General features: G+C 42.4%; 1 protein-coding gene across 4 annotated transcripts in view; it reads right to left on the bottom strand.

Moving 5' to 3' along the window:
• The window catches only part of LOC146186739 (corticotropin-releasing factor-binding protein), a 174,299-nt gene that overhangs the window by 92,676 nt on the left and 56,412 nt on the right, over positions 1-25,211 (bottom strand). For all 4 annotated transcript variants that reach the window (XR_014708163.1, XR_014708164.1, XR_014708162.1 and 1 more), the window contains exons 3-4: positions 13,560-13,717; positions 38-248 (exon numbers count right to left, since the gene is read on the bottom strand). Coding sequence is in view for 1 of the 4 variants with exons in the window: in XM_084607383.1 (XP_084463509.1) it covers positions 38-248; positions 13,560-13,717 (369 nt within the window). In the remaining 3 variants the exon portion in view is untranslated. The remainder of the gene's footprint in view (positions 1-37; positions 249-13,559; positions 13,718-25,211) is intronic.

The following is a 25,211-nucleotide window of genomic DNA, read 5'->3' as shown; positions in this document are numbered from 1 at the left end:
GCTGTTTGCGTGCGTTGTGCGCCGCAGGCGCTCTCACGTTTGGGGTTCTTTCGGAAGGAGACAAGGACGGAGAAGTAGTTTCCACGCGTGGGCACCCTGAAGAGGACGATGCCGACGTTCTGAGAGGCGATGAACGGTTTCCAGGGCTTGATGGGTCCGCAGAACTCGGCGAACCGCTGGTCCATCGGCTTGGGGTGGTCCTCCTGGCTGGGAAAGTACTCGCCGTTGTTCTCCCACCCGTCGAACACCTGCGGTGGAGGAAGCGGAAGGAACGACGCCAACAATTTGGTTACGGGGAATTCAGTGAGTGAGGAAGGAAGCAGTAAGCCGCCTTATCACCATCTTACCCTCGCTAATGTGAGAATATCCAGCCATGCTTGTCACACTATAGGTCATTTGATCACAATTAGTAATGTTTACTGCTAGGCTAATTTGGTCCGCATGCTAATTTAAATATAAGACACTGCCTCAGTTGTGGGGATACCAATACAGGTAGCTGATATATAGTAACAAAAGATGGGTCAGTGCTTTTTTCTTGTTACAGTACCAGTACCAATGACCGCAATGCAAGGACCTGTGCCTCTGCGCATGTAAAATAGATATAAAATCCATCGTCGGCTTTGTCGAAGTAGTGACCGGAAAAAAAGCACAGGCACCGCATTGGCAGGTGGTAGCTGGAAGGTGACATGCCCATGCATGGGATAGTCTTCGGGCTCTTTGAGGTCAGCCCACCATACAACGGCATTCAACAGCCAAGAAAAACGTAGGCGATATTCTTTTTTTCGATGTTAATCAATGTGATATCAAGGTGTGTGTGTGTGTGTGTGTGTGTGTGTGTGTGTGTGTGTGTGTGTGTGTGTGTGTGTGTGTGTGTGTGTGTGTGTGTGTGTGTGTGTGTGTGTGTGTGTGTGTGTGTGTGTGTGTGTGTGTGTGTGTGTGTGTGTGTGTGTGTGTGTGTGTGTGTGTGTGTGTGCGCGCGTGCGTGCGTGCGTGCGTGCGTGCGTGCGTGTGTGTGCGTGCGTGCGTGCGTTCAACGTGGACTGCCATGTTTCCTGCCGCGCCTGAGAGCCGTACTCATTGTACCTTCGGTGTGAAAGCATTCAATTGCAGGTGCATATGTCATTAGTTCGAATCCCTGTCATAAACTAGCCCTAAACTTCACAAGCATAGATATGCTATGCGCACCGGGAACTCATATGACACCAAGGGTAGGTTTTTGATTAGGGTGTGTTGGTAAATCCAAGGAAATCCAAGGATGGCATTAATAAAGCAAAAAGAAATAATTAATAAAGCCCCCCCCCCCCCATTTGAAGAAAGGCTTTTACTTCTTGGCGTAAATTAGATTTTAGCAAAGCATTGGAATTAATCAGTCATGGGGCACCGGCCTCTCCTTAGTACAGTCCTACTTGCACCTTCGCAAACAGAATCATCGTTTCATCAGCCACCGAAGTAATCATTTCCGGCGTTCCACAGGGCTGCATACTTGGACTCCTTTTATTCTTGCTATATATGAATGATTTATTTTTGTACTCATTTCTGTGTATCTGATTTCCTTTGCTGATGACGTAACAATGCTTAGTATGGGCAAGAATGTAAGTCAAGTTATTGCACCTTGATATGAATTTCTGAAACATTTATTGAACTTGACTCAAGCTAATTGTTTAAAGGTTAACACAAATAAAACAAAAGGCGTAATTTAACAAACTAAAATAAGCAAATTGAACGTGATGAAATACTCCTACTTGGTGAAGGTAAAATTGAAGTAGTCTCAACCACATAGTGTCTAGGTGTCTTCTCCGAAAATGTTAATTGGGATGCGCAGACTGACTGTGTTAGAAAGAAAGTAAACAAAGTAAACTGCATCACATGCTGAAATAGGCTACTTTTCTCAGCAAAAGTTAAACATGTAATTTATGACTTTTTATACTTCCATCTCTTGCATATTGTTTTATTCTTTGGGGTACAATGACCAAGCAAAATATTGAAAAAATTGTTACCGCGCAAAATCGGGAAATCAGATTAATTTCAAACGCTCCATGGCGCTCATTCACAAGTAACCTTTTTCTAGAGTTGTGCAATGAAGACTGCGACTTTGTATTCATTTCGGCAGTTATGTTTGCATAAAAAAGCTGTATATAATTCTAACACTGTTTTTCTCCAAATGCTTCGAATAACCCATTACATTCCGTCTTTTAACATATGTAAGAAGCAGCTTTGGTCGTTACCATTCTTTCGTTCTAATTGCGATACCCAATCAATATCTTAAAACTTGACTATACTTCTTAACTCCCTTCACGACAGAAATGTACTGAAATGAAATCGTTTATTTGCCATCAATACAGATGGGGTTTTGAAAGGAAAAAAGCTGTCTTTGGACAGCTTTACGGGTCCAGAATCCCTTGGTAATACTCGATAATATTTGAAAATACTTCCAGGAGATCCCTAATATCTATCCTGTATTTTATTCAACGAGAGAATCAATTGTGATATTGTGGCTTCGAATTGTTTCTATTATTGTAATTGTGTGTTGCTCATTTCTTTGTTCTTGCGCTATGTCTGCTGGTGAAACTGCGGCCACAATGGGCCCCGCGGCAGCATATTGGCTCTTTTTTCGTTGTGTCCCCTCTGAAGTTTGTATTCTGCGAGAGGGGAAAAAATTCATATCGCGATTGAAAGGAAAAGGCACGAAGCGTAAATGTAGAAAAATAAAACGAGGAAAACGGTGGAAAAGAATAATGAAATAAGAGGAAGACCAAGCAAGTTTTAATAAACAAGGCAAAGTTATTTTACAGAATTTATAGACATCTAGAAGAATTTCGAATACAGTTAGCATGGTAACGTATCTGGTACAAATATGTAAGCGTGAAGGATTCCACAAATCTTACTTAACGTGAGTCCCATGGCACTTTTACTGAAATAATGTAGAGGTGGGAGTTACAAGGGTTAAGCGTAACTTTGAGTGCTATTAGGTCATGTTTGCCCTGGACACCATGGTATAGAGGCAAACGAGGCATTCAGAAGTTTTGCTCGACCGTTCATGAACAAAATGAAAAATTTATCTCGGCTCACAGGCCCTCGAAGTTACTAGAATTCGTCAGAGTAAATATATGAATAGCATCGCCACCTCTCAAAAACCTGAATACGGAAAAAGCCATCTCTTGGCGACAGATGCAACAACACATATCCGGGCCAGCGCACATTGAGCCTGAAGAGTCCCCACAATATCAGATAGGGAATGGGGAGAACCTTTCACGCCCCTTTCTCTCCTCAGAGTTATCACAAGAGGACGTTATTCGAAGTGGTTAAGCCATGCATTGCCTACAGATGTTTCAACTGGCCTCCATTAATCGTTAAAGATGCACTTTAGTAAGCAATTACTAATCAAGTCACGTCCAACTTTTCTGGAAATAAGCAACTAGCATAATATTGTTACGGGGTGACATGCCGATGAGCATAGAGAATAAAGAGGTGACTGATTACTGTGAGAGGACTTTAATGAATCGCGGCGGGCCTACAGCTTCTTCCTCGTCCGTAACAATATGTTTGCCTGCATCAGCTAACCCCGCGTAACTCAAGGATAAGATAATAAACATATAAGGGGCCGGGGATTTGCGGGAAATTTCTGGAGAGTACATGGACTGTACTCTTACTCCTAGCTACCAAGACTCACCTGTAAAACAGTTTCTTCACTCCCACCATTCTTAGTGGCCATATGAAATCGATGGTATGCACGTAATGGTCGAAATAAACTGCCTGTGGTGATTTTCAGTGTTCAGCGCCTCGCGGCACATGCTGATAGCAGTATAGATACTCAGACTTCAGGTTTGTGTTAAATAGCCACTTTCTTGACTTCAACACGTATCTTAAATATACCATTGTCGCAAATAACGAAGACACAATTAGCGAAACATTTTATCTTCAACTTGAAAGCAAAGAGTTAACTGTAGAAAAAAATCTTAAAGCACGGAGCACTGATGCATGGGAAATACCACACTTAGAACAAACTATAAACTTGAATCGCTGACACGTAACTTTACATATATCCTGAATAAATATAAAAAGACAGCTGTCTTTAGCCCGAATGAGCTGAGGACCAAATCATCCGGGCTGATGGTATCTTTACATCGTGGAATTATACACTAAAGTGCATGGCTTGCATTTCATTTTCGTGCCTTGATTGTGCGCTGGTGAAATCCTGTCAATGATGAACACGTTAGATAAAAAATACTTCTAAGTGTTGATCTCTTTATTTCGGCATTTGTTCGATTGTGAGTATATTAGTATGCTTTCATTTCTTTCTCTTTATTTTTCACTGAACAGTGGAAGGAGGCCTAGGGAAAGCCATTCTAGCAATGTATTATATACCTCATGCTTGACTTTATTTTCTGAAATGAAAAAAATGGGGGGGAAGTTTTACCATTTTTTTCTATTGCCTGTGAGAAACGAACGTGATATCTTTGACTCTAGATTTCCGTCAACAACTTAACGCATAATCTAGTGTCTGGTACTGCCATCTTATTATCCTCTGAGCCTTTGTGAACATAAGTGACCATATTGTTACGGGGCGGCAAGCCGATGAAGAAAGGAGACGCAACATGACCGAGAGCGATGGCAGATGACGTTTAATGAAAAATGGCTGACCTATACGCGAGCGCACCTGCTCACGCCAGTGCCCGCTTCTTCTTCATCACCCGTAACAATATTTTAGCCCTGGATGAACATTCATATTCTTCTGGTAAACATACTTCCTTTGATAGACGGATTTATTATTAATCTTTTATTTATTTATTGAACAACTGACCGACTGACTGATTGACTGAATGATTGATGAAGTGCATCTTGATAAATGCGTATTTAAGTCGTTTTTTTTTTAAAGGAATTATAGTAGTTTTTTTTTTCTCAGGGTCAAAAAGAAGATAACGAGAAACAAATTACCGCATGGCTACGCGCTCCTGCGCCGCAGAGCCACAGAAGCGCATAGCCTGTAACGTCATGGTTTGAAAGCCGGATTCGGAGGCGAACCTGCAGTGATGTTTGAATAGGACATCCAAACTATGTAAAGTGTCCACCTTGGTTGGGCGGCTAGAAACCCGCAAATAAACTAAATGAATGCCCAGGCTCGTGTTTTAAAGTGATAGCAACCATCCTATTTAATAGTACCCTTGCCTAGAGCATCCAGGAGTGCTACCGGAGCTTAAAGGCATTGTTCAGCACTAAGTGCGATGGCTTAAGCGACAGTTATTTTGTCCCAATTTTAGAAAACAAAAATACGTTATTGACTGAAAAGTACAAACCTTCTTTACCAGAGTAGAATGGAGCTTTGTATTTACATAGTTTGATTCTTTCCACATGGATCACGAGCAGTATCTATTCCTCCCCGTATACCATCTTCAAAGAAGATGAGTCTTTCAGTTACCCGCTTCCGAACAAAGTTAAGCTGCTTATGCAAAGTGCACTTTAACTAGCGGCAACATTGGATCAGTATGACTGCGTTTGTTTTTTCATAATACAACTTTCTGAATAAGAATAGTTATTTTGAGCCAGCGTAGCCTTATCTGTATTATTCTACCTCCAAATGCGTAAGCGTACTTTCACCGCATGGGGGGAAAACTTGAAACTTCATCACCTTGTATGCTGCGATATATATACGGTCGATTTAAGACAGGGGAAAACAGCTTATAAAAAGCAAGAAAGTCGTTATCGTTAGAAAACACTCTGCGGTTACCTTATTTAAGAAAACGAGAGAGAAAATAGTAAGGTGGGACGCTTAGAAAAGAAAGAAAGAAAGCAGCTTCATAGACGTAATGCTTCGAAGAACACTAAGTTCGCTGAATAAATGATTCCTCCGGTGGCACATTTTTTGATGGAAATGGCTTAGAGAACCTTCTCGTCTTGCAGGTGGGTATACATAAATACGTACAGCCACAGGAACCAATTTCACTTTACTCTTCACGTACAGCGCTTACTTGGAGGTTTTCTCCCAGAAACAAAATAACCTCGATTGCCCTCTAAATTTTGGTTTTAGGTTCTTTCTTTGTATTTTTGTGTCTTCATCGGATGCACTGGTCACACGCTTCTGCTGGCCATAAAAAGTGTTCTTGAACAGCTGGCCGAGCAGCCTCAACTTACTCTGATATGCTAATGCACGATCAAGACGGCCAGCTTTCCCTTCGTTTTCAGGGAGCTCTAGAAAGGGGTGTACCCTATGCAAAGTAATAAATTACAAACTATCTTGTCGATGACAGTGGTTGCAACATGACATAATTTCACTTTGAACAAAAAGGTACGCCGTGGCAGTTCAGTGATAAAGCCATAGAACTCTCTTCACTATACGTTTATTAGAAAAACCTGGGCCGTGCAAAGCCCAAATAAACGAGAAAACTAAATAATTAGAACAAAGAAGAAACGCACGTCTAAATTTCTACTTGCTTCGGAAAGAGAACTAGCCCTCTCTATCCTGTCATCTATATGCCAACATTGTTTATGTTTGCGATAAACGCCGGCGGAAATTGTTTCTTGCAGCATATTGTTCGCGCCTTCAACTGCGCAACGAGCTGTATAATCCGCAAGCGGTTCATATGATTTTAAGCACCAAGAAAGAAAAAAATTAGGAAGACGCTTCAGCTTCGCCTTAGGAACATACGCGAGAGCCCCCTTAACACCGCATTTTCATTTCGCGAATATTTGGCATTGAAAGATTATCACAGAGTTTGGCGAACACCTTTAGTTGGTTTTATTGTGTAGCCCAAAACATATACTAACCGCAATCACGTATTTCGCTGATGTCTGTCCGAAGCTGCTCTATCTCTCTCTCTCTCCGTGAACTGCATGCGGAACGGCTACAGCCAATGAGCGCTTGTTGCGTGTCATATAGTTGCAGCTGTCACGGTCGTCCCTGGACGGTGCTGTACAAGCGCGTGTTACGTGTTGCTTGCACGCCCTCAACTTCGGCTCTCCCACGCATCAGTCTCCTGTAGCCTTCATGGACAGCGGATATGCACGCGCGATGCTCCTTATAGATACGTCTTATTTGGAGCAGGTTGTGAACATCTCCCTGCATGAACGGTCAACATCTGGGGCACTTCCTGTTTCTTCGGTTACCCGGGCCATCGCATTTTTCGTGACAACTTTGTGAGGTTTCCAGATGTCGACGGCTAATTATTGTCCCAAACATTGCCAGTTCATTCAAACTGTGCTAAAAATCCTTTACAAAGTAAAGGCTGCGATAAAGTGGCTCAGAATGTGTGAGCTGAAGGCTCTACGCCGGTAAAAGAATCTTATCGAGTCCATCAGTCTGCAACTGTGCTTTTTTTTTTCTTTTTAATTTAGCTAAGCAAAGCTTGAAAATGCCAAACTGCATTGCTTAGTCCAGCAATCCCCTCGAGTCCCCGCGTTCCTGCCTTCCGCACTTCGTTCTCTCTAGTAACTGATTGGAACCCGTATAGTCAATACCAGAAAGCTACGCGTAAATTTGAACGCTTCTTACATTTTCTTGGTAAAAGTCGATTTGGAAAACTGATTCGGCTTAAATTTATTGTATTTTATCTAAGCTTACAAACCCTAGTGTAACGCAACAAGAAACGAAGGAAAGAGAAAACGTGCTAGTGAAGAGGCATTATTAAGAATATCGCTCTGATTTGACTACCATATATCTTCTGGGTTAAGAAAACGAGTATAATAGCGAAAAACGCGAAAGAAGTATTGAATCCACGTCCTAATAAAGTACCTTCTGACGTGCCGATAAAAAACTTCCAGATGGACGTTGGAAGGTGTTAGCGGCAGTCAACTGTCTAATCTACATTTTCCTTCAGCATTCAGTTGCAGGCGGTGCATTGGCCTGACGTTATAAACATAAAATGCTGCGCATTTCGCACAACAACCGACACGTTTTAGATATTCCGTCCCTAATGGCTGAAGTAGCATGGGAACGTTAAATCTTCTCTTCATGCAAAGCAGAACCAAACTGGAATTTTGTAGATATTGGCTTAAATACTGTGAGCTAGAAATAACTATGTGAGCTTTCATCCTCCCAGGAGCCTCGAATTGATAGCAATCATCGCATCCTGTTCCATTTGCAGAGCGAACAGTTTCATCTTAGGCCGCTACTGGATACACTGTTAACGACAGAATGTTTTTCCCACATGCAGTGTCAAAGACATTTACGAAAAAAAAATGGAAATGACCTCTCGCACTTATGTTAATGTTCAAAACCACTAAACCACGTCAGTGCTTGCTCTATTTCTAAAGCGACTGCAAATGTTTTGTCTTGCTGAGGAATTCTTTAGCGTAGGTCTGTCGTTAAAATAATGCAAGGACTTTTAGGTTTCAGGTAAAAAGCGCTAATAACACCACGGAATTGAACGAAGCGTAAAATATCATTGTTCTGCTTAATTAAACTGGGTAAGCTGCTGGAAAATTTGAAGCTCTCAGGAATGCTTCGAAACGCAATAGAACGGATGACACGCACGAAAGAACGCCGATGAGAAATCTATTGCACTGTAACAATATTCTCCATGAAGCAGGAAAGAGACGAAATGAATCTTTTGATTGCTAGAAATATTTCATTTGGCTAGTTCCCTTGTGAAGCAAATCTTTCAGGAAACCGTTCTTCTAGCGGTGAAATAATTGTTAAAGTTATCGCCTAACAACATGGAAAGACATGCAGATATTGTTTTCCCTTCATCTCCTAAGTAGGTTTACGCTGAACAGTGTTCTTTTTGATCTTCTATGCAAAATGAATTAAAAAAGACGAGTTCTAATCCGTGCTACACATATAGATTAATCCTCCGCAAGAAACCATGCGTGTTGTTCAAAGTTCTCATATTATACATACGCAAGGAAAATCGCAAAGAACGCTGTCAGTAAAGAAACATGTGTGCGCTCTACATTACTCCACATTTAAGTGCACAAGTGGCGGCAGCTTTGACGTAGCGTGCGACATGAGAATCCCCACATGCTATCTACCCATCTGCACAAGTATTTGCGTTTTTTCTTTATATCGCTCTCCAGTAGGGTAAAGGATTCTGGCTGATAGAAGCAGCGAACACGTATCTCTTTGGCGGCGGCATAGTAGTCGCTTTATAAACGCGGCGAGTCAACTAAACACACTAAAAGATTCACAGAAAAAAAAACGTGGAGCAAGCATGTGCGAGTGAAGATAAAAAACACGCGCAAAGAGGGCTACGAACACGCTCTGGAACACAACAAAAATTATGTCATCAAAACACTTTGCCCGTTTTAAAATGATGTATCTCGCTAGGATATTCTGTATTCATAGAAAGGCAAAACATATCGCTAGTACGATGTATTTTGTATGTTTGCTTAGGAGTTGAACGCGATTGCGTTACCGGGTCCCTCCTATTGTCATTGTGCATTCACTAGGTATACCTTCATTCAAATTCAACCGCGAGCCTTTGTGGCCAGTCAGTACGTCTCGCAACCCGGAAGTTCTGTGTCAGATTTCCACCAAGCCCAAATTTAACCCAATTTTCTTTTCAGCCCTGTTTTTCTCTTTGATTGCAAGAGCCTCCCTCAGAAACTTGCGTGCGAGTATTTCTTGCCTGTTCCTAAGTAATATGGCCCATGTGAGTTAGTCCTTTCTTCGAGGTGTGACGGATAGACGGATGGACAAAAGAAAAGACGCTCAATTCATTCGTGCATTTGAACTAGGCTGTTGAAATAAAATTACTTCTTGCCTTTCCTGTTTTTGCCAAAGTGTCGCCCTTTCTACCTGCGTACGCAGGTGTATTGAATACGTAAAAAGGGGGGCTGTTTTCAAAGCCGTCACGCGGAAGTGGCTCCATTTATTTATGAGACCGGCGGCCGTACTACCGAAGAATTGTTTGTGAATTCATTTCTTGTTTTGTATAGGGTGTTACCGTCAGATACTGCTGCTTTTGACCTCACGGTTGTGAGCTGTGATGAGTAAGGCTGTCCACTGTTTCTGGCAATAGAAGCGTACCTTGGCAGTTCAAAGTGGTTAAGAAAGGAAGCATTGGAAGAAGATATTGTACAAAACACAGCCCCAGGTCTGAACCAGGCAGTAAGTAGAATATATACAAGGAACTCAGCTGCTGGTCAAGAGTGGTGGTTTGTACTTACGTGTAATATTATTTCTATAGAAGCTGCAAACATGTTGCGCTGGATAATAAAAAAAGGTAAAAAAAAAACATGGCAAGTACATAGTTCCATTTTTTTCTCTTTTGTGACAGACTAATCTGTATGCATACGTTTCACGTATATTTCTTTTGTCGGTCGAGACACGGCAAGTGGCAGCTGTGGTGCGATATAACCTTTATTTATTTATTTATTTGATTACTAATTTATTTATTTATTTACGCAATATACACCTAAAGACCTTCACGGCTGAGGGCCATGCATATACGAAGTTGGGAAAGTAAAGATTTATTTTTATGCTAAGATAATTGCAATAATAATTTAATGATTATTATTTCTTGCGATCACGTTTTCTGGCAGATCCACTGCCTTCTTACATATATAGTAATACACCGCTTCTATACACAATCTCACTGTAAATACGTAACTAGTGTGTCTTCCACTTTCTCATTTCTCCTTGTCTTTTCTTTACAAAAGACACAATTCAAAGAGGTGTCATCATTTTTTTGTAAGGACATTACAAGAAATAACACCTTAGAATTACTGTTCCGAGTAGAAATTGATTACCCTGATTTTCACGATTACCCTGGTTTTCGCGTGTTTTTAGATTTTGGCACTTTCTGTATACAAAAAGCTGCGGCTTTTGACGAGACTGTTTCTTTTGTCCTGAAAATGGCGCAGCATGTCGCTAGTGTCCAACATTATTTTCTTACTAGAGGGCTAATAAGCGCCCACTATTTTGCCTCTCTACTCATTAGAATTGCTGTTATGGTCAAAGACTGTTACTAATATTGCGGCTATTCCCATCTCACTCAGCTATATTGCTTGAAATAGAACAACGAAGATTTCGCTTCTTCGAAGGGTGCACTGATTCCGGTTTTCACACTCTTTTGCGTGGCGATTCTTCGTCGCCGTCCTCCTCCTCAAGGAGTCGCTTCTTTTAGTCATTTGCGACAACAAAAAGCAATGCCTAGAATAAAGAAAGCGCCGGTATCGCAGAGCAGTCCTTATTTTGCCTCATTTTCTCCGTACGCTTCGCCAGCTACAGCGTTCCTTATCAACGTTCATCTGCGTTCGCAACAAGCGCGTAGGTGGGCGCTCGCTTAGTGCCTCGTGGTGAACGTTTGTGATGCAAAGTGTGCTTCACTTCCAATGAAAGTAAGGCGCAAGGAAAGCTATCGAGGCGGAATCTCATTTGAAAAGTTCCTCGCATTTCTAGCCGGAGCCAACTCTCACGCTCCACTTCTAATTCAAATAGGCACGGGAGCGCTGCCTATTATCGAGGAAAGCAAGACATCTGGCGTGCCTTTGGAATCGATTTGAATAGCGGCGCGAATTCGCCGCAGTAGACGACGCGGGTTTGTACGTTTTCTAGCGGAAAGGAGTTTGTGAAGTAGTTCGAAAGGCAGCCATGACATGGGGCACAGATGAAAATCTAGATCAGTGTGTGGAAAGAGAGTTTAAAGGATAGCGCCAAAGAAACAGCTGGTGCTACCGGTATAAATTTATTTCCAATGCCAATTGCAAAGCTTTAAATGCAAGCTAGTTTTCGTTATCTCTAGCGACGGAAAAAAAATTCACAGCGACTGTTACGATACTCGTGAATTCCAAGTTTGAGCGTAGCTACATGAGTCGAAGAAAGCGTGGCTTCTTGTTCGTCAGCGTCTCAGATTAAGTTTGCATTCGTTCTCTAGACGGTTAAGTTCCGCAGCACATTGCACTTCTGGTTGGGCAACGTCAGCTAGAGGTCAATCAGAGAAATGTGATAAAGACGAATAATAGCACAATTTTCACAGCTTTCAGTAGCGAAAGGTAGCGATAAATTTGAGGAATTATGTGAAAAAGAATTATAGCGCAATTCCCACAGCCAGTTTCCTGTTGAGAAACGGCCGCTACTATCAAATCGGAGACATGTTACAAAAGCGAATGGGAACGAAGTTAATCAGGCTGCTTCTCAATGGTTCTGGAGCGCCATCTATTAGATTTGCAGTTTTGAACGCAAAAATTAACAGAACAAATGCACTCGTCTTGTTTTTTTCTTTTTTTCTTATTATTTTTATTTGCATTGCATTTCTGCGTATTTTTCCGACCGTACAACAAAATTCGGCAAGCGGGGCAGCCGGCCCTTAAGCTTTACTTTAAGTACAGGCCGCGATAAAGTTGAGGTGCCCTTCAGGATCATATGCGCTTCCGTTCAGTAAACATTCCGAGACCTCAATGTTTCGTATGAGTATGAAAGCCTGCCTGAGACCGAGCAGCATCTTGTGCTTCTGATCGGCCTTTTCCACTTGCAACAGGGTAGCCACCCGAACTAGCTTATCCAGAGTGCGCTCGCAATCCCTCGCGATCCCGACGCTGCTATTCATTAACTGTGTCTATGTTTTGAATTATTATGGCGGGTCGAGGGAAGCGAAGAAAAATCCTGCGCCCCAGATTGGCAGTGCTAATTGCAGTAATGTGGCCCCCTGAGCCAGCTACCCGTTGGTTACGCCGACGCCGTCGAAGCCATGAACGACCGCTCTAAAACTAAGTCTAGTCGCAGCGCGGAAGTTATCTTGCATTTCCTATTCATTTTCCAAGTTCACAATACTTTATAAATTGTACAGTCACCAATGTTGAAACTAAATTGCATGATTTCTATGCGCAGGGCTTCTGCTTGGGCTTTCGTTAGTTACGGTACTGGCGCACAGTGGCATAGGAACTGAATTTATGACCACAGGGGTCACTCTTTTGGCCAGCGACATTGTGCAAGTTATTGAATGCTTAGAGCATTGAAAGACCAGAATAGGCTACCGGTGGCCGCTTATTGTAAAGGGAGCAACGGAGTTTTGCAAGCGAAGGTCTACTCAGCGGGGGGATTAGGAAGTTTCTGGAAATACGGTGGGCATGCAGCTGTCGCTAAGTCCAAATTTATAGGGATCGATAAAAGAGGCGTTTGTCCCGAATGGGCCGTGGTTGCGGGGGCGATGGCATGATGAAAGGGCCGCACTAGTCTAAATTTCCCAGCCGCCATCCAGTATGGCTTGCAGCGGGACCTAGACTAAGTTTTCGAACGTAATCTGTTAGAAAATTTTGACGTGGTTCACGAAGCTTATTGTGCATGTGCCTTGCCGTTTTGGTGCTTTCCTGCACAAATTCTATCTTAAATACGTATGCAAGCTATGAATGGGTGCAGCATTCAGATTCGGAGGACAATAAAAGAACGATATGTAAAGCCAGTCCACTCTGCCGTGGCAAAATCAGTGGCCCATGTACAGCTTTATCTGTTACTCTAAAGCGCAGTTCATGAAGTAGCACCTAATGCAGTGGAGCTGCGCTTACACAATGGGAGTTCGTAGAGTGAAATAGAGAGATGGAGATGTGGTGAAGCAGTGGAGTTGCGCTTACACAATGGGAGTTCGTAGAGTGAAATAGATAGATGTAGATGCGGAGAACGCACTTACAGTGAGGAGGCCGCCCTTGGTACAGCTGACGTCGAAGCGCAGGATCTCGAATTCGACGACGAAGTCGGGATCTGCGATAACGTACAGGGCGCAGACGCCGTCGTTCCCATTAGAGATGAACGTGTATTCGCCTTCGATGGACTTCTGGAATATGCAGTCTGCGTGGAACGGGAGAGAAAGAAAAGGAAAAGGCGGGCATGACGTCACACATAGGCCGCTCATCTCACTCATCTTCCTGAAATTTTCAAACGCTGTGCTAGTTTTGTGCATTCGGCGATTGCGACTGCTGATATGGGTGCAGAACTTTGTGGGATGAAGGCTCGAGCCTGGTGTAAATGCATTACATATAATCTGCAGCTCGTCCATGGCAGTTATTGCGCATTGTAGGCATATTTTAACAACTATAATGCACGTGAAAAGAAAAACGCAGCACTACGTTTGCTTTAGTTCATCTTTCTTAGACACCACTTTTAATTTGGAGCCAGCTACAGAACACTTCAAACTACTCTTAGGAACAATATTATGGAAGTAGTCTAAATAACCTTCCGATGCATTGCAAAATACAGCTTACAAACATTGTCCTAGAATCGAATCGTGTAGTCATGACTTCCACAAAAAAAAAAAAAAAAAGAAAGAAAGATTGACGCGAGTTTTTGGCATTAAATAAGAGAAACGTACCAGCGTCTTCAGGGATGATATGCAGACATTTTCAATTCTGAGATGCAGTATTACAACAGATGAAAACGTAATTCCGTTGTAAGCTATTTACAGCTGACAAAATGCGCTCGTCCGTAATTTTAGAGAACTTTTGTTTTTCGGTTCAAACAAGTTTTGTCGCTGCAAATGCCAAACTCCAATTCATAGTTGTCAATCTCTTCGGCAGTAGGAAATTAGATGTAAGTGAAAAAAGGACCTTTCATTGTGATAAGTGCTTGCACCATGCCGTATAATTTTACTATAAACTACCGATATCTGTATCAATAGAGGAATTCGGCGCCCATACTTACAGTTGACATTTTACGGCGCATATTACGGAAGAAAAATTAGAAATACTGCGGGTTTTGTGTGAACTGCCGTTTAGAAAGGAAAAGATTATGCATCCGTAGCTGCTGCGCACTGTAAATTAGTCGGAGAAATAATTACGTTCTGTCGCTGCGCCTTAGTGGTTATGGCGCTGGAATGCCAATCCTGCGGACGCGGTTCGGTCCAGTTCTATAGACGGCCGCGCTTCCATCGAGGTCAAATTAAGGTGTGGCGCACATGTGCTGTGCGATGTCAGTGCAATCTAAGGAGCCACATGAGGTGGGAAGTTTTCGAGCCCTCCACCACGGTGACCCTTGCAACATACGACGCTTTCAGAGGCTGTACCATATACACAACATAAAACTTGAATATTCATACGAATGCAATTTTGTGTTAGTGTTCAATGCTAAATTTTGCAGAAGCGAGCTCCACAATATATGCGGATCGTGAATATCAAGATGCAAAGTGCCTACTTCATTTCTCAGCGGGACAGAGCTGCTAAGTAGGGCGCGCAAAGGAGGATATGTCGCAAATCAAGACGTGAAATGTTTAACTCGAAAAGAACACTGCCAACTGTAGTTTAAAGAAATACTTACGACGCGAATGAGTCACGCACTACAGAAAAGTGGTTTGCATATAGTGTAATTGACCCATATTTTACTTTGCAATGCTCAGTATATACAATCATGAAATCGAAAATAGGCTAAGCTCAAAGAGCTGGGAACGACAACGAATACGCATAGATGACAGGAGAAGCACTGGAGGCAAAACAAATGACGCCTGTCCAACATCTGTCTTATCGAGTATGTGTTGTCATTGGCATTCTCGCTATTTCCGGGCTGCTTATTTTTCACGTTAACAGACTAGCTGGCACTAAGATACTACACATTAAGGAGGCCCCTTTAAGTGTGTTTGAAAGAATCAAAACAAGGAATTCGTGTCAACTTATACTGAACGCCCACTTTTTTTTTTCCAGTGGCGACAGCGGCACAAATATGATCACACTTTGATAGCGAAAAAAATACTCTATTTCATTCCTGTGTGTATTCCGATTTCCATGTTTTGAAAACTCGTTGTTTTACTTGGTCACTCGAGCGTATTCTAAACAAAAGTTTTATCATCACCATCCTTATCACCCTGACTATACGCGCTGCAAGGCGAAGGCTTATTATATATTAATCCAATTAACGCGGCCCTGTGTTAGCTGCATCCACTTTACCACTGCAAACTTCATAACCTCATCCTCCCACCTAACATTCTGTCAGCCCTGCTACGATATCCTTCCCTTGGAATCCAATTTGTTACCCTTAGTTTCTTTTGGTTAAAGGGGTTTAACGTCCCAAAGCGACTTATGCTATGAAAGACACCGTAGTGGAGGACTCTGGAAATATCGACCATCTGGGGTTCTTTAGCCTGAACTCACATCGCACAGCACACTGACACTTAGCTTGTCACCTCCATTGAAAATCGGCCGCCGCGGCCGGGATTCGACACACTTCAAGAGCATTGCCGCAAATACATGGGTCAAAGGGGCTTTCCGCGTATAATTATCTACAATTCCCGCACGTGGGATGGCATAATTCTGTGTAGCCTCCTGTGTCGGCGGTGCCGTGAAGACAGCCATAGTTTCTCAACCTCGCTTTCTGTATATCGCACAACAGTTCAGTTAACAGTTCAGTTAACAGTTAACAGTTCAGTTAACAGTTCAGTTAACAGTTCACTTATCGCACAACTTTTCAGTTAAAGACATCGCAAAAGTCATATAAGCGATGCACGCATCCTAAAACACCACTCTTTCCCTACCTTACGCATTACATTAGCCCTCTGCCTTAGCATTGCACAGTATTTTGTCTTTGCTTTGCATGTTCGCCTTTAATTCGTGTTTTTTCCCTGATCCAGTATGACCGCCTGCTGGCTCAAAGAGAAATGATCAAAGTAAGCCTCAAGGACAAAATCAAAATCCAAAAAAAAGCTAGTTTTCTCCAACAATACTTTTTAACGAATGCATTTTGTTGTTATCTTCTATTCCAAGGCGATCAACTGAATGAATACGTCTTAATGTATATTTGCTTGAACGTGTACTGAACATCTGGGCTGCACATGACGCACACTGAGCATTAAACCCAAATATGCTGTTATAGAGATATGTCGTCAGATTGTGATAAGCAATATTGAGCAATGAAATTCAAAAAACATCTCTTGAGGTTGTCGTTTGTCGCACTGCTGGCGGCGCGATAAGCCCGATATATTATCAGTATCGTCATACACACACACTTGGCCTCTTCAGCTGTTCTTTGGTAGTTATAGGCCAGACGTAATGATAAAAGATTGCAATTCACAATTATAGTTAAAATCGAAGCACTCTTAACGAGACACGGCGAATGAAAAGTGCAGCACAACTGTCCTTCTATTTTAGCGCTACCGTGCTCAGGGCGCGATTTCGTGCTGTACATTGATGACAAATCTCAGAGAATAGAACAACGCTACGGAAGACGGAACAGAAAAGGGACAATCACTCGCGCTGTGTCCCACTCGTGTTCTGCCTTACTTTTTTTTTTTCATTGCGCAAGTATGCCTGTCGGCATAAGGAAATATATTGATGCAGGCCTGTGGCAGCAATGAATACCAACAGCTCTCTGTCGTGAATGCCAACCGCTCGCCCTACGTAAGGATGTTTTGTTGTCTTCTTCAACAAGCGCCAATTCGTCCGTAATCGCTCACAAATACCATCAGCCTCTCCCATAGTAACCAAATCTCTAAGAACTTTATTTATGCCAGTCATTATTGATTCCATAAACTCGAGTAAAAAAGGGGATCCGAGAAATGGGAGAACCGTGAACGCTTTACCGTGAAGTAAGTGGCAAAAACGCGGTAATTGATTTCGTGCATACTACCACGAACCATACAAATCTTTCTCTCTTTTTTTTTTTTTTTTTTTTTAACAGCCGCTTGCTTTCGGCCTATCACTGTGATCGTAGCGCACGGATCGATTATGTACTCTTTGTTTGATCATGCTCATTGTCGCGATACGGAGCTTTGTTATTTTTTTTTTCTTGCAGAAGATGCTTCAAGGTGCAGATTCCAGTCTTTCGCGTGTGCTTCTGCAATGTTCCAGGGTGTGCTAGTCACTGCTCGCAGTTTGATCTAGATCTTTATTCGGCACCTTTAAATTGAACGCTGACGAGAGAAACAGGCATTCGTGCTTCGACGGCCAACGAGCGCGGCTCCTGCGGTTCCGACACCGAATTGCTTAGTTCTTCTGCCGGCACAAGTCAGCTCAATAAAGGTTTTATTGCAGTGTAATACCAACCTCCGACTGTTGCCTACCGCCTTGTCACCACCAAGTGAAAATATTCTAGTAGAAAGCGTGTTATGTCTGCTAACAGTCATATACGAAGCACTTTGTGATGTATATGCAAGCAAGAAGTGTTTCTTGATTGCCAGTTTGGGTGCAAAACGAAATTATTTCTTCATGGCAAGAGTGGGCAGTTGGCTGATTGGCCTGGGAACTTCAGGCCACATTCCAGCTATGTCCGCAGAAATGAAACCGAGCTTACTGGGTAACCAGGAAATGTGCGAGCATACATACTTTCGCAACTTTTTGCTACAAAAGTCTTCACGGTTGTGCAACACAATACACGCATGTCTACTGAGACTATTCGGCGCGTGATTAGACCTTAGTACAGACCGTGAACATATTTGGATACGGGAGGTGAAATGCTCAAAAGAGGGCGCGTAGAGATACATATTTTTATGTACGGAGTCCTTATAATGATGCAAACCTGGACGGAACTCTTTTATTATGTTGCAGATTGCTTTGTCCCAACCCCCCCCCCCCCCCCCCCCACTTCCCTCTGCACTTACACTCCACAAAGTTTGCAGAAATTTGTGCTCACAATTCAGAAATTTTACACACTCTGGTACCTCCTGCAGGGGAGAAATGTGGACAATATCTGTAAAGAGCTCAGTCTTCCCATTTATTGCCGTGGAGGGAAAGTATGAGCGCAAGGCGTCAGCTTCCACAAATGAGCTCTTATCACGTGCTTGGCAGCCGTCACTTCCGGCATGGCGAATACAAACCTCATCGTCCCCGTTTTGCCATTCCGGAAAGTAGCATATATGAGGAAAACGCAACGCGTCTTGACAAGCTCAATTTTAGAGAGTTGTCCCTACGTGTCTACGAGAGTATCTCAAAACTGCTTTGTCACTCATCATTCTAGTTTGCTGGAGCTTGATCCTGCCATCCTAACCTACCGTGAACACTGTGTAAGTTCTAAGTATAAGCAGAATGTGTATCATCTCTCTCTACTGCCTGTCGTTCGTTTATGGCTCAGTGCAGGCCAAAAAAAAAAAAAAAAAGAAGGGGGGGGGGGGGGTGTTAAGTGTTCTATATAATGAAAGGTAGCAAAGAGGAACCGTATCACGTTTGTGACAAATTTACTGAAAACTCCCTAACCCCAGTGGTTTTGATCTCTGAACTAACCCTTTTTATATCCTGATTCCCTCATCCTTTCAAGCGAACTGAGAGTATCGTGCGATTTTGCTGGGATATGAACGCTTTCAGCGTAATTTTATGGCAGTGACCGTCTTACTCTTAGTCATTTGAAGCTTTGATCATGGGCCAGAACCATCAGTGCTCACATTTATTCTGCAAAATTCCACGCCCCTCTCTTTCTTTTTGACGAGGGGAAGCAACGCATGCCTTCGAAAATGACCGTGTTCAGAAAGATTGGAAACTTAGAGATGTATAGGTAAAATGCACTTTGGCCAAATCAAAGGTTTAGCATAGTTTAGGGGTTAATGCTCTGCAAACACGGCTCAAACTTAAACAGAGAGTATCAAGGTACCGCGCTTTGTTGGGCTGTTCTAACATGGTGTGCGAAAACTTCTCATAGAATGAAAAAAAAATGAAGCAAGGGAAGAATCGAACTCCTGCTAAGCTTCTTGATGAGATGAACAAAGACGCAATACAGTTCCCGCGTGCACTTCCAGAAACACTGACTTCCTTTTCCTGGTTAGCACAACAGCACTCCGTCACTGTCAGAAGAGCAGCTGGTGCATGCACTTGGGCAAGCTCTTTTGTCCTCTAAGAGAAACCGGGTAAGAGAAAGCTACGCCCTGTTTCGAAAGTTCTCACTGCACTGAGTTTTACGAAGGAAAGTTTTGCATGCATTCAAGAAAAATTTAAATCTTTCGTATATGTCACGAGTGGCAATAAAAAATGCCGAAGTTATCCCAGAGATCGCGCAACTTTCAAAACAGTATTGTATACTTCAGAGAAAGTTTACTTTATCACATTTCGGTTGTAGTTGGCAGCGGAGCAAATTGTATGATAAAAGACAACTGAGGAGGTCATCTGATTTCTTTCGAGGAGGATGACCACCCGACAGGTTTCCGATGGTGCCCACTTTTGAAGCCGCCTCCACTGAGCTCGCAGGATTCTCTTGCCTCCTCAAGACACAGGTGCCAACACATATGGAGCTATTTAGGGCACACAGAAGAAAATTGGTGGGACAGGTGACGGGAAAGGAGTCTTCTTTCTCTGAGTTGTCAAGTTTAAGCCACTTAAAGTCTCAGCTGTGAAAAAGAACAGAGTTTCACAATGCCACCTTGGTCCATTTTGAGATACTCTCTAGCTACCATCAAGGCCGAACGATCAAGACAGGTTCTTTCTCCTCGAATTTCCACCAACCACGGATTAACCCACATTGGAGAAATTCAAGCACCAAATGTTCAACAAAATATTATGACCTGGTTCATATTCTCTGCACAACTAGCTACGATTTCTCCAGGTGTTGATCTCCCCATTTGTTTACTTACTATCAGTCAAGGAAAATCCTTCCCGCAACACGAGAGCATTGATTACAGCTTAGTCACAACGAAAGCGGAAATTTATCACTTATCACACATTTATCACACAGATTTTTCACAAAATTTAACATGTTTGCTCGAGTTTATGCTTGATTATGCATTGCGTTTACGTTGTGTTGTTTGTAGATCCTTGCACCGTGTAATGTACAGCCGCCTATTTCTTCAACGGACTTTCCGACCATCGATTTTTCCGCGCAGCGGCGTGCTCGAGCGCGCGTGGTCTTCTTGACTGTTCTGTTTCGTTCGAAGCAAATTTTATGGTCAAGTACTGTCAGCTCTTGTTTCGTATTCTATCTCTTGCGTCTTTGTTGCATAAGTGATGAAAATCAGTAATTTTCGCAGCACGACGCTTATCCACAGTTGATTTTGAGTTTTTTTCGTCGATATCGAAGGTGCTCTACATTTAGGTCTTTGTGGGTAACAACTACAACTTGTTACTGACCATGATACATTGTTTATCGCAAATTTCTATCCTTACAGATATTCACACTATATGCAGAGGATAAAAAAGAAACAGATGGTCGCAGTTGTGGGTATAAGGTTTGTTTCGCATTAATCAAAACAGTCAAGCAGACAACGCTTACCACAGCGGATGTAATTGTGGGCATGCCCTTGCTCTCGCGTGCTTTCTCATCTCCTTCGTCATCCGGCGCAGGAGAGCAAGGCAGTGGACCCTCGTGCGGCAGTATAAAAATTTGGTATGCTTTTCATGTGCCTTTTGAAGCAAGGAAAATGTAGTACTTTGATATACTGCAGAACCGGTATAGTATACCCACATGAAATTACAATACTAACCAAAACGACCAGCCATCTTTTTTCCCCAGCAAAAAATATTGCTCATGAACTTGATGAAACGACGTTTTAGTTTTTCCACCATACTATGCAAGCATGCATACGAACCCGTATCTTTTTTCCCGGGACAGATTTAGCCACGAACCGCATTACGCACTCTATAAGGCGTCGATGATACTGTGAGTTTCTCTTTTGCGCCCCTCTAGAGGCATTACGGAGTAGCGCTAATGGGTCTCCTTAGTGGTTCCACGCATACACGGACAGTGCTCGTTTTTTTTTTTTCGCATTCATTATGCGAAAGACCGCATGACATACGTATCAATGCTACAGCCACTACAGCATTCGCGCCGCGGGCCTTTGTTAGTGGATATCCGCTTTCATGGGAGAGTGATGGCTGTGGTCCTGGCTCAGTGTCAATGGAGAGAATGTCCCGTCCGCACATGGTCGGACCCAACTGCCAACTACGGCGCCGCTCGCCGCGGAGCTGCTTCGCCATCGTCGCGAGCCTCGGAATGTCACGCAGAACGGCACATCACATCCCACGCCGCTCACTCAGACATCATCACTTGAAAAGATGCATGTCGCAATTCCTCGCTTCCGCCTCGGACTACGAAGGTGACGTCAGCTTTTTTCTGCTGCTTTGAGAAACTCACGCTGCGCGTATTAATTTACGCGGTAATGTAATCCCGTCGGTAAATCTCACGTAAAGCGTTTTAGAAGATAATTTCTTGATACGTTGGAGACATGGAGTCCAGGAAGCTCTTAGTGATTGCCTAGACTATGTTACCCCCTCTCAAAGCAGCAGTTCAAATTATGTTCTGCGCTGCTGCCTTTTTGTACCTCGGTTGGGTCGCAAAACATATGCAAATATTGTAAATTAAAACGACTGCAGCGGAGGGCCTATTTCACTAAGAAAGAATAACTCTCTTCGGCTTCTATTAATTTCTCACAAGTATACGAGATTGCTTCAGCCGTAGTTGCGTTTGAAATAATTCCGAAGCCCACATATTTGAGGCCTGTGCGACAATAATCTTTCCATCTACCTGATATGTCTCTGTCCTCACTGTATCCTGAATTTGCCGAAGAAGGCAAACTCTATGGAATGAGGGTAAGGCCTGTGCCGCTAAGATTCCGCCCTTGAGTTTTAAAGCGAAAAGTTGATAGACGCATTCATATAAAGTGCAACTGGGGCAATGTCCAAAAAGAATCATTTCATCTCCGCACGTCAAGAGCTTCAATTCCTTGCATTATCTTACGATGTTGCAACAGGCAACTTATCCGCGAACATTTTCTTTTGCCTATACTATCGTTAAATCTCGATTTCTTTCACGTGTGTGCAGGCAAGTTGAGTAGTCTAGCTCAGCACATTTCACAGTCCATGGGGTCATTTTTGATCTTGATACAAGTGAAAAACCTTTTCAAATGTGGATAACAGATAATGGACAGTTTGAATTTTTTTTTTGGCTCGCATGAATTGTGTAGTTTTCAGAACTTAATTTGTCAATCTGGCCAGTCCCTGTGAATGTCGAGAAGCCAAACTTCATATGAACCTGTATCTTTTTAAAATTTGCGAACCAGACTAAAAAGAACAGAACGCTGCAGCTGATTGTATTAGTTTCGGTGGCGGATATACGCCATCTCAGCAGCCGCGGGGATGCTACTTATAAGCCACTGCTTATGAAATTCTGCACGTACATGTACCTCCAGAATATGTCACATGCAAGGGACAGGAAAGGTGTAAGACGACGGCGAATATGAAACGAAGAGGACAAAAGAACCCAAATGAGGTAATTACGGCTCTCAAACAGCTATTAGCTGAAGAAAATGACGTTACTGCACTAAACGTATTCAGAAATAGTTATTGGCTGAATATGTCTGAAGGTATACAATTTGAGTTCATACAAAAAATTGAGAAAGTATTTCGTTCATTATTGCATGTTTAATTTCGTTAATATGAGAGTTGCGCTGCTGTGTTTACCATCTATTTCTAGTTTTGCAAAGCAGTGTATTTGTGGTGTGCATGAAATGCACAAACAAAATTTATTTGGCAACACGTGAAGACGTATTGAGCGGCACTTTTAAGTAAACAATGGTGAATGCATATACACAGCGTCCTGTGTAAATGTAACCAAGCTTTGAAAAACAAAATAGAGGGCGTGTGGTTGCCCCGTGATCCCGACTGAGGGCTGTTGAGAATCACGTACGTGTCCAAATCTGCTTCCTATTTTCTTAAAGATACTAAATATCAAAAGGCAATCAGCTATATTTTAAACAGTATCGAGTGGATCAAGCTGCCAATTCAGAAGTAGCTCGTCTTCAGAAATAACTAGCTGCAATATTTATGCAATTATACTTTCTATGTAGCTTATGCAGCTTTCAAGGCGTTAAAAGAGATCTATCACATGAGAGGCTGGCAGCGCATATTTTACTTTATTTCATTTTATTTTATTACTGCAAGTGGAGGGGACTACCGGGTAAACAGCTGTTTTTCATGCTTGACGAAGCCCGGAAAACTATTTTTTCGCCAAATATCTCTCGCTAAGTGCGCATGGAAAGCCCAATAGAAGAAAGCGCTTCCCAAAAATGTAAATTTTTATCCCCGAAATGTTTCTCGGGACGCTAAAGTCACACGACGTGACATGAACACTTTTTGTTGTGAGTTATCTGTGAATGCTGTTAAAATCACTGTATTAGTAAGCAATATGTTGGTGCAAACATATCAGCCGCCTATTTTTCAAGACGGTCTCCAACTTCTAATTTGACATTTTGTGCCTGAGAACTGAAAGAAAAGCTAAACTATAGTCCTTAATATTCATAAAGTTCCCCCAATAAGGATACTCCTTAATAAACCACACGACAATCAACATTCTCGGGTAGGCTTCAGTGGCCTAGTGTATGCTGTTTCGTTTATAGACACAGGTAAGTTTTGCTGGGATGTATTCGGTGTAAAGCTACCAACTGCTGAGATTTCGTAAACATAAATATGGAAATTCACCAAACATATCATGCTATACAATGACTGTAACAACGTGTACTAACATTCGCTACCCTCTATCTGTAAGGGCTGTTACTGGCCAACAACATTCGGAAATGAAGACTCTTTGCTGGCAGTTGAGATCATGCACTAAGGAGGCTACACAAGGCGTCTTCAACTTTCGTCTTGGTGCTATTCCGGAAGCTCTTTAATATATAGGGGAGGAAACCAAAGGCTAATTATACTTTTTTGTCTTGAATAAGGATTTTCAACATTCGTCACATCACCATTTTAGGTGACATCTAGACTGTCACGACTGTAAGTAATGTACAGACACTTTCAGTAGCTGCATAAATTGATCATAACACACCTTAACATTATATCTAAACTTCTTTCTCACAGGCCTGAACTTCTAGGGATATTTTCACACACCTCTTTCTTGAATGGATTTTATGCCTCTTATGAATACATATGGGGCTCAATAAAGTTATATGCAGCAAACATATTTTTCAGCGACAGGAATTATGGCCGTAAAGGAGCATTGCATGAATAAGGGGATAAATATAAGTTATTTGTTTATAACTGCTCTTAATTAATAATTGTTGTCTAAAACATAGTCATGTATTGAAAGTTCGAACGCTGACAACGATTTCATATCGTTGGCACCATATGTGATAAGAGTTCAATCATAAGTGTGACGACGCACCCCTTCCCATTTTGTCGTCTCTCTGGTGGTGTTTTTGTTACCGTGCCTTAAAAGAGTGCACAAAATTTAAGCAATTTAGGTCTCTTCAAATGTAAAAGAAAATCTTACAGACTCGAAAACTTTATCGGCACTGCCGCAGGGGTGGCCACTTTCAGCGCTGCTACTTAATGTTTCCTGAATACGCGATTAAAATTCGTGCAATGTGGAAATTGATCTGAGCGGGATAACAGCGAATTAGACCACAAATAGAACATGTTAGGTCTCTATTGTTATTGGACGGGAGATT

The sequence above is a fragment of the Amblyomma maculatum genome, chromosome 6 (assembly GCF_055883805.1).
Source record: "Amblyomma maculatum isolate TAMU_Amacu chromosome 6, ASM5588380v1, whole genome shotgun sequence".
NCBI lineage: Eukaryota > Metazoa > Arthropoda > Arachnida > Ixodida > Ixodidae > Amblyomma > Amblyomma maculatum.
This window is presented reverse-complemented; position numbering and strand designations above follow the sequence as displayed.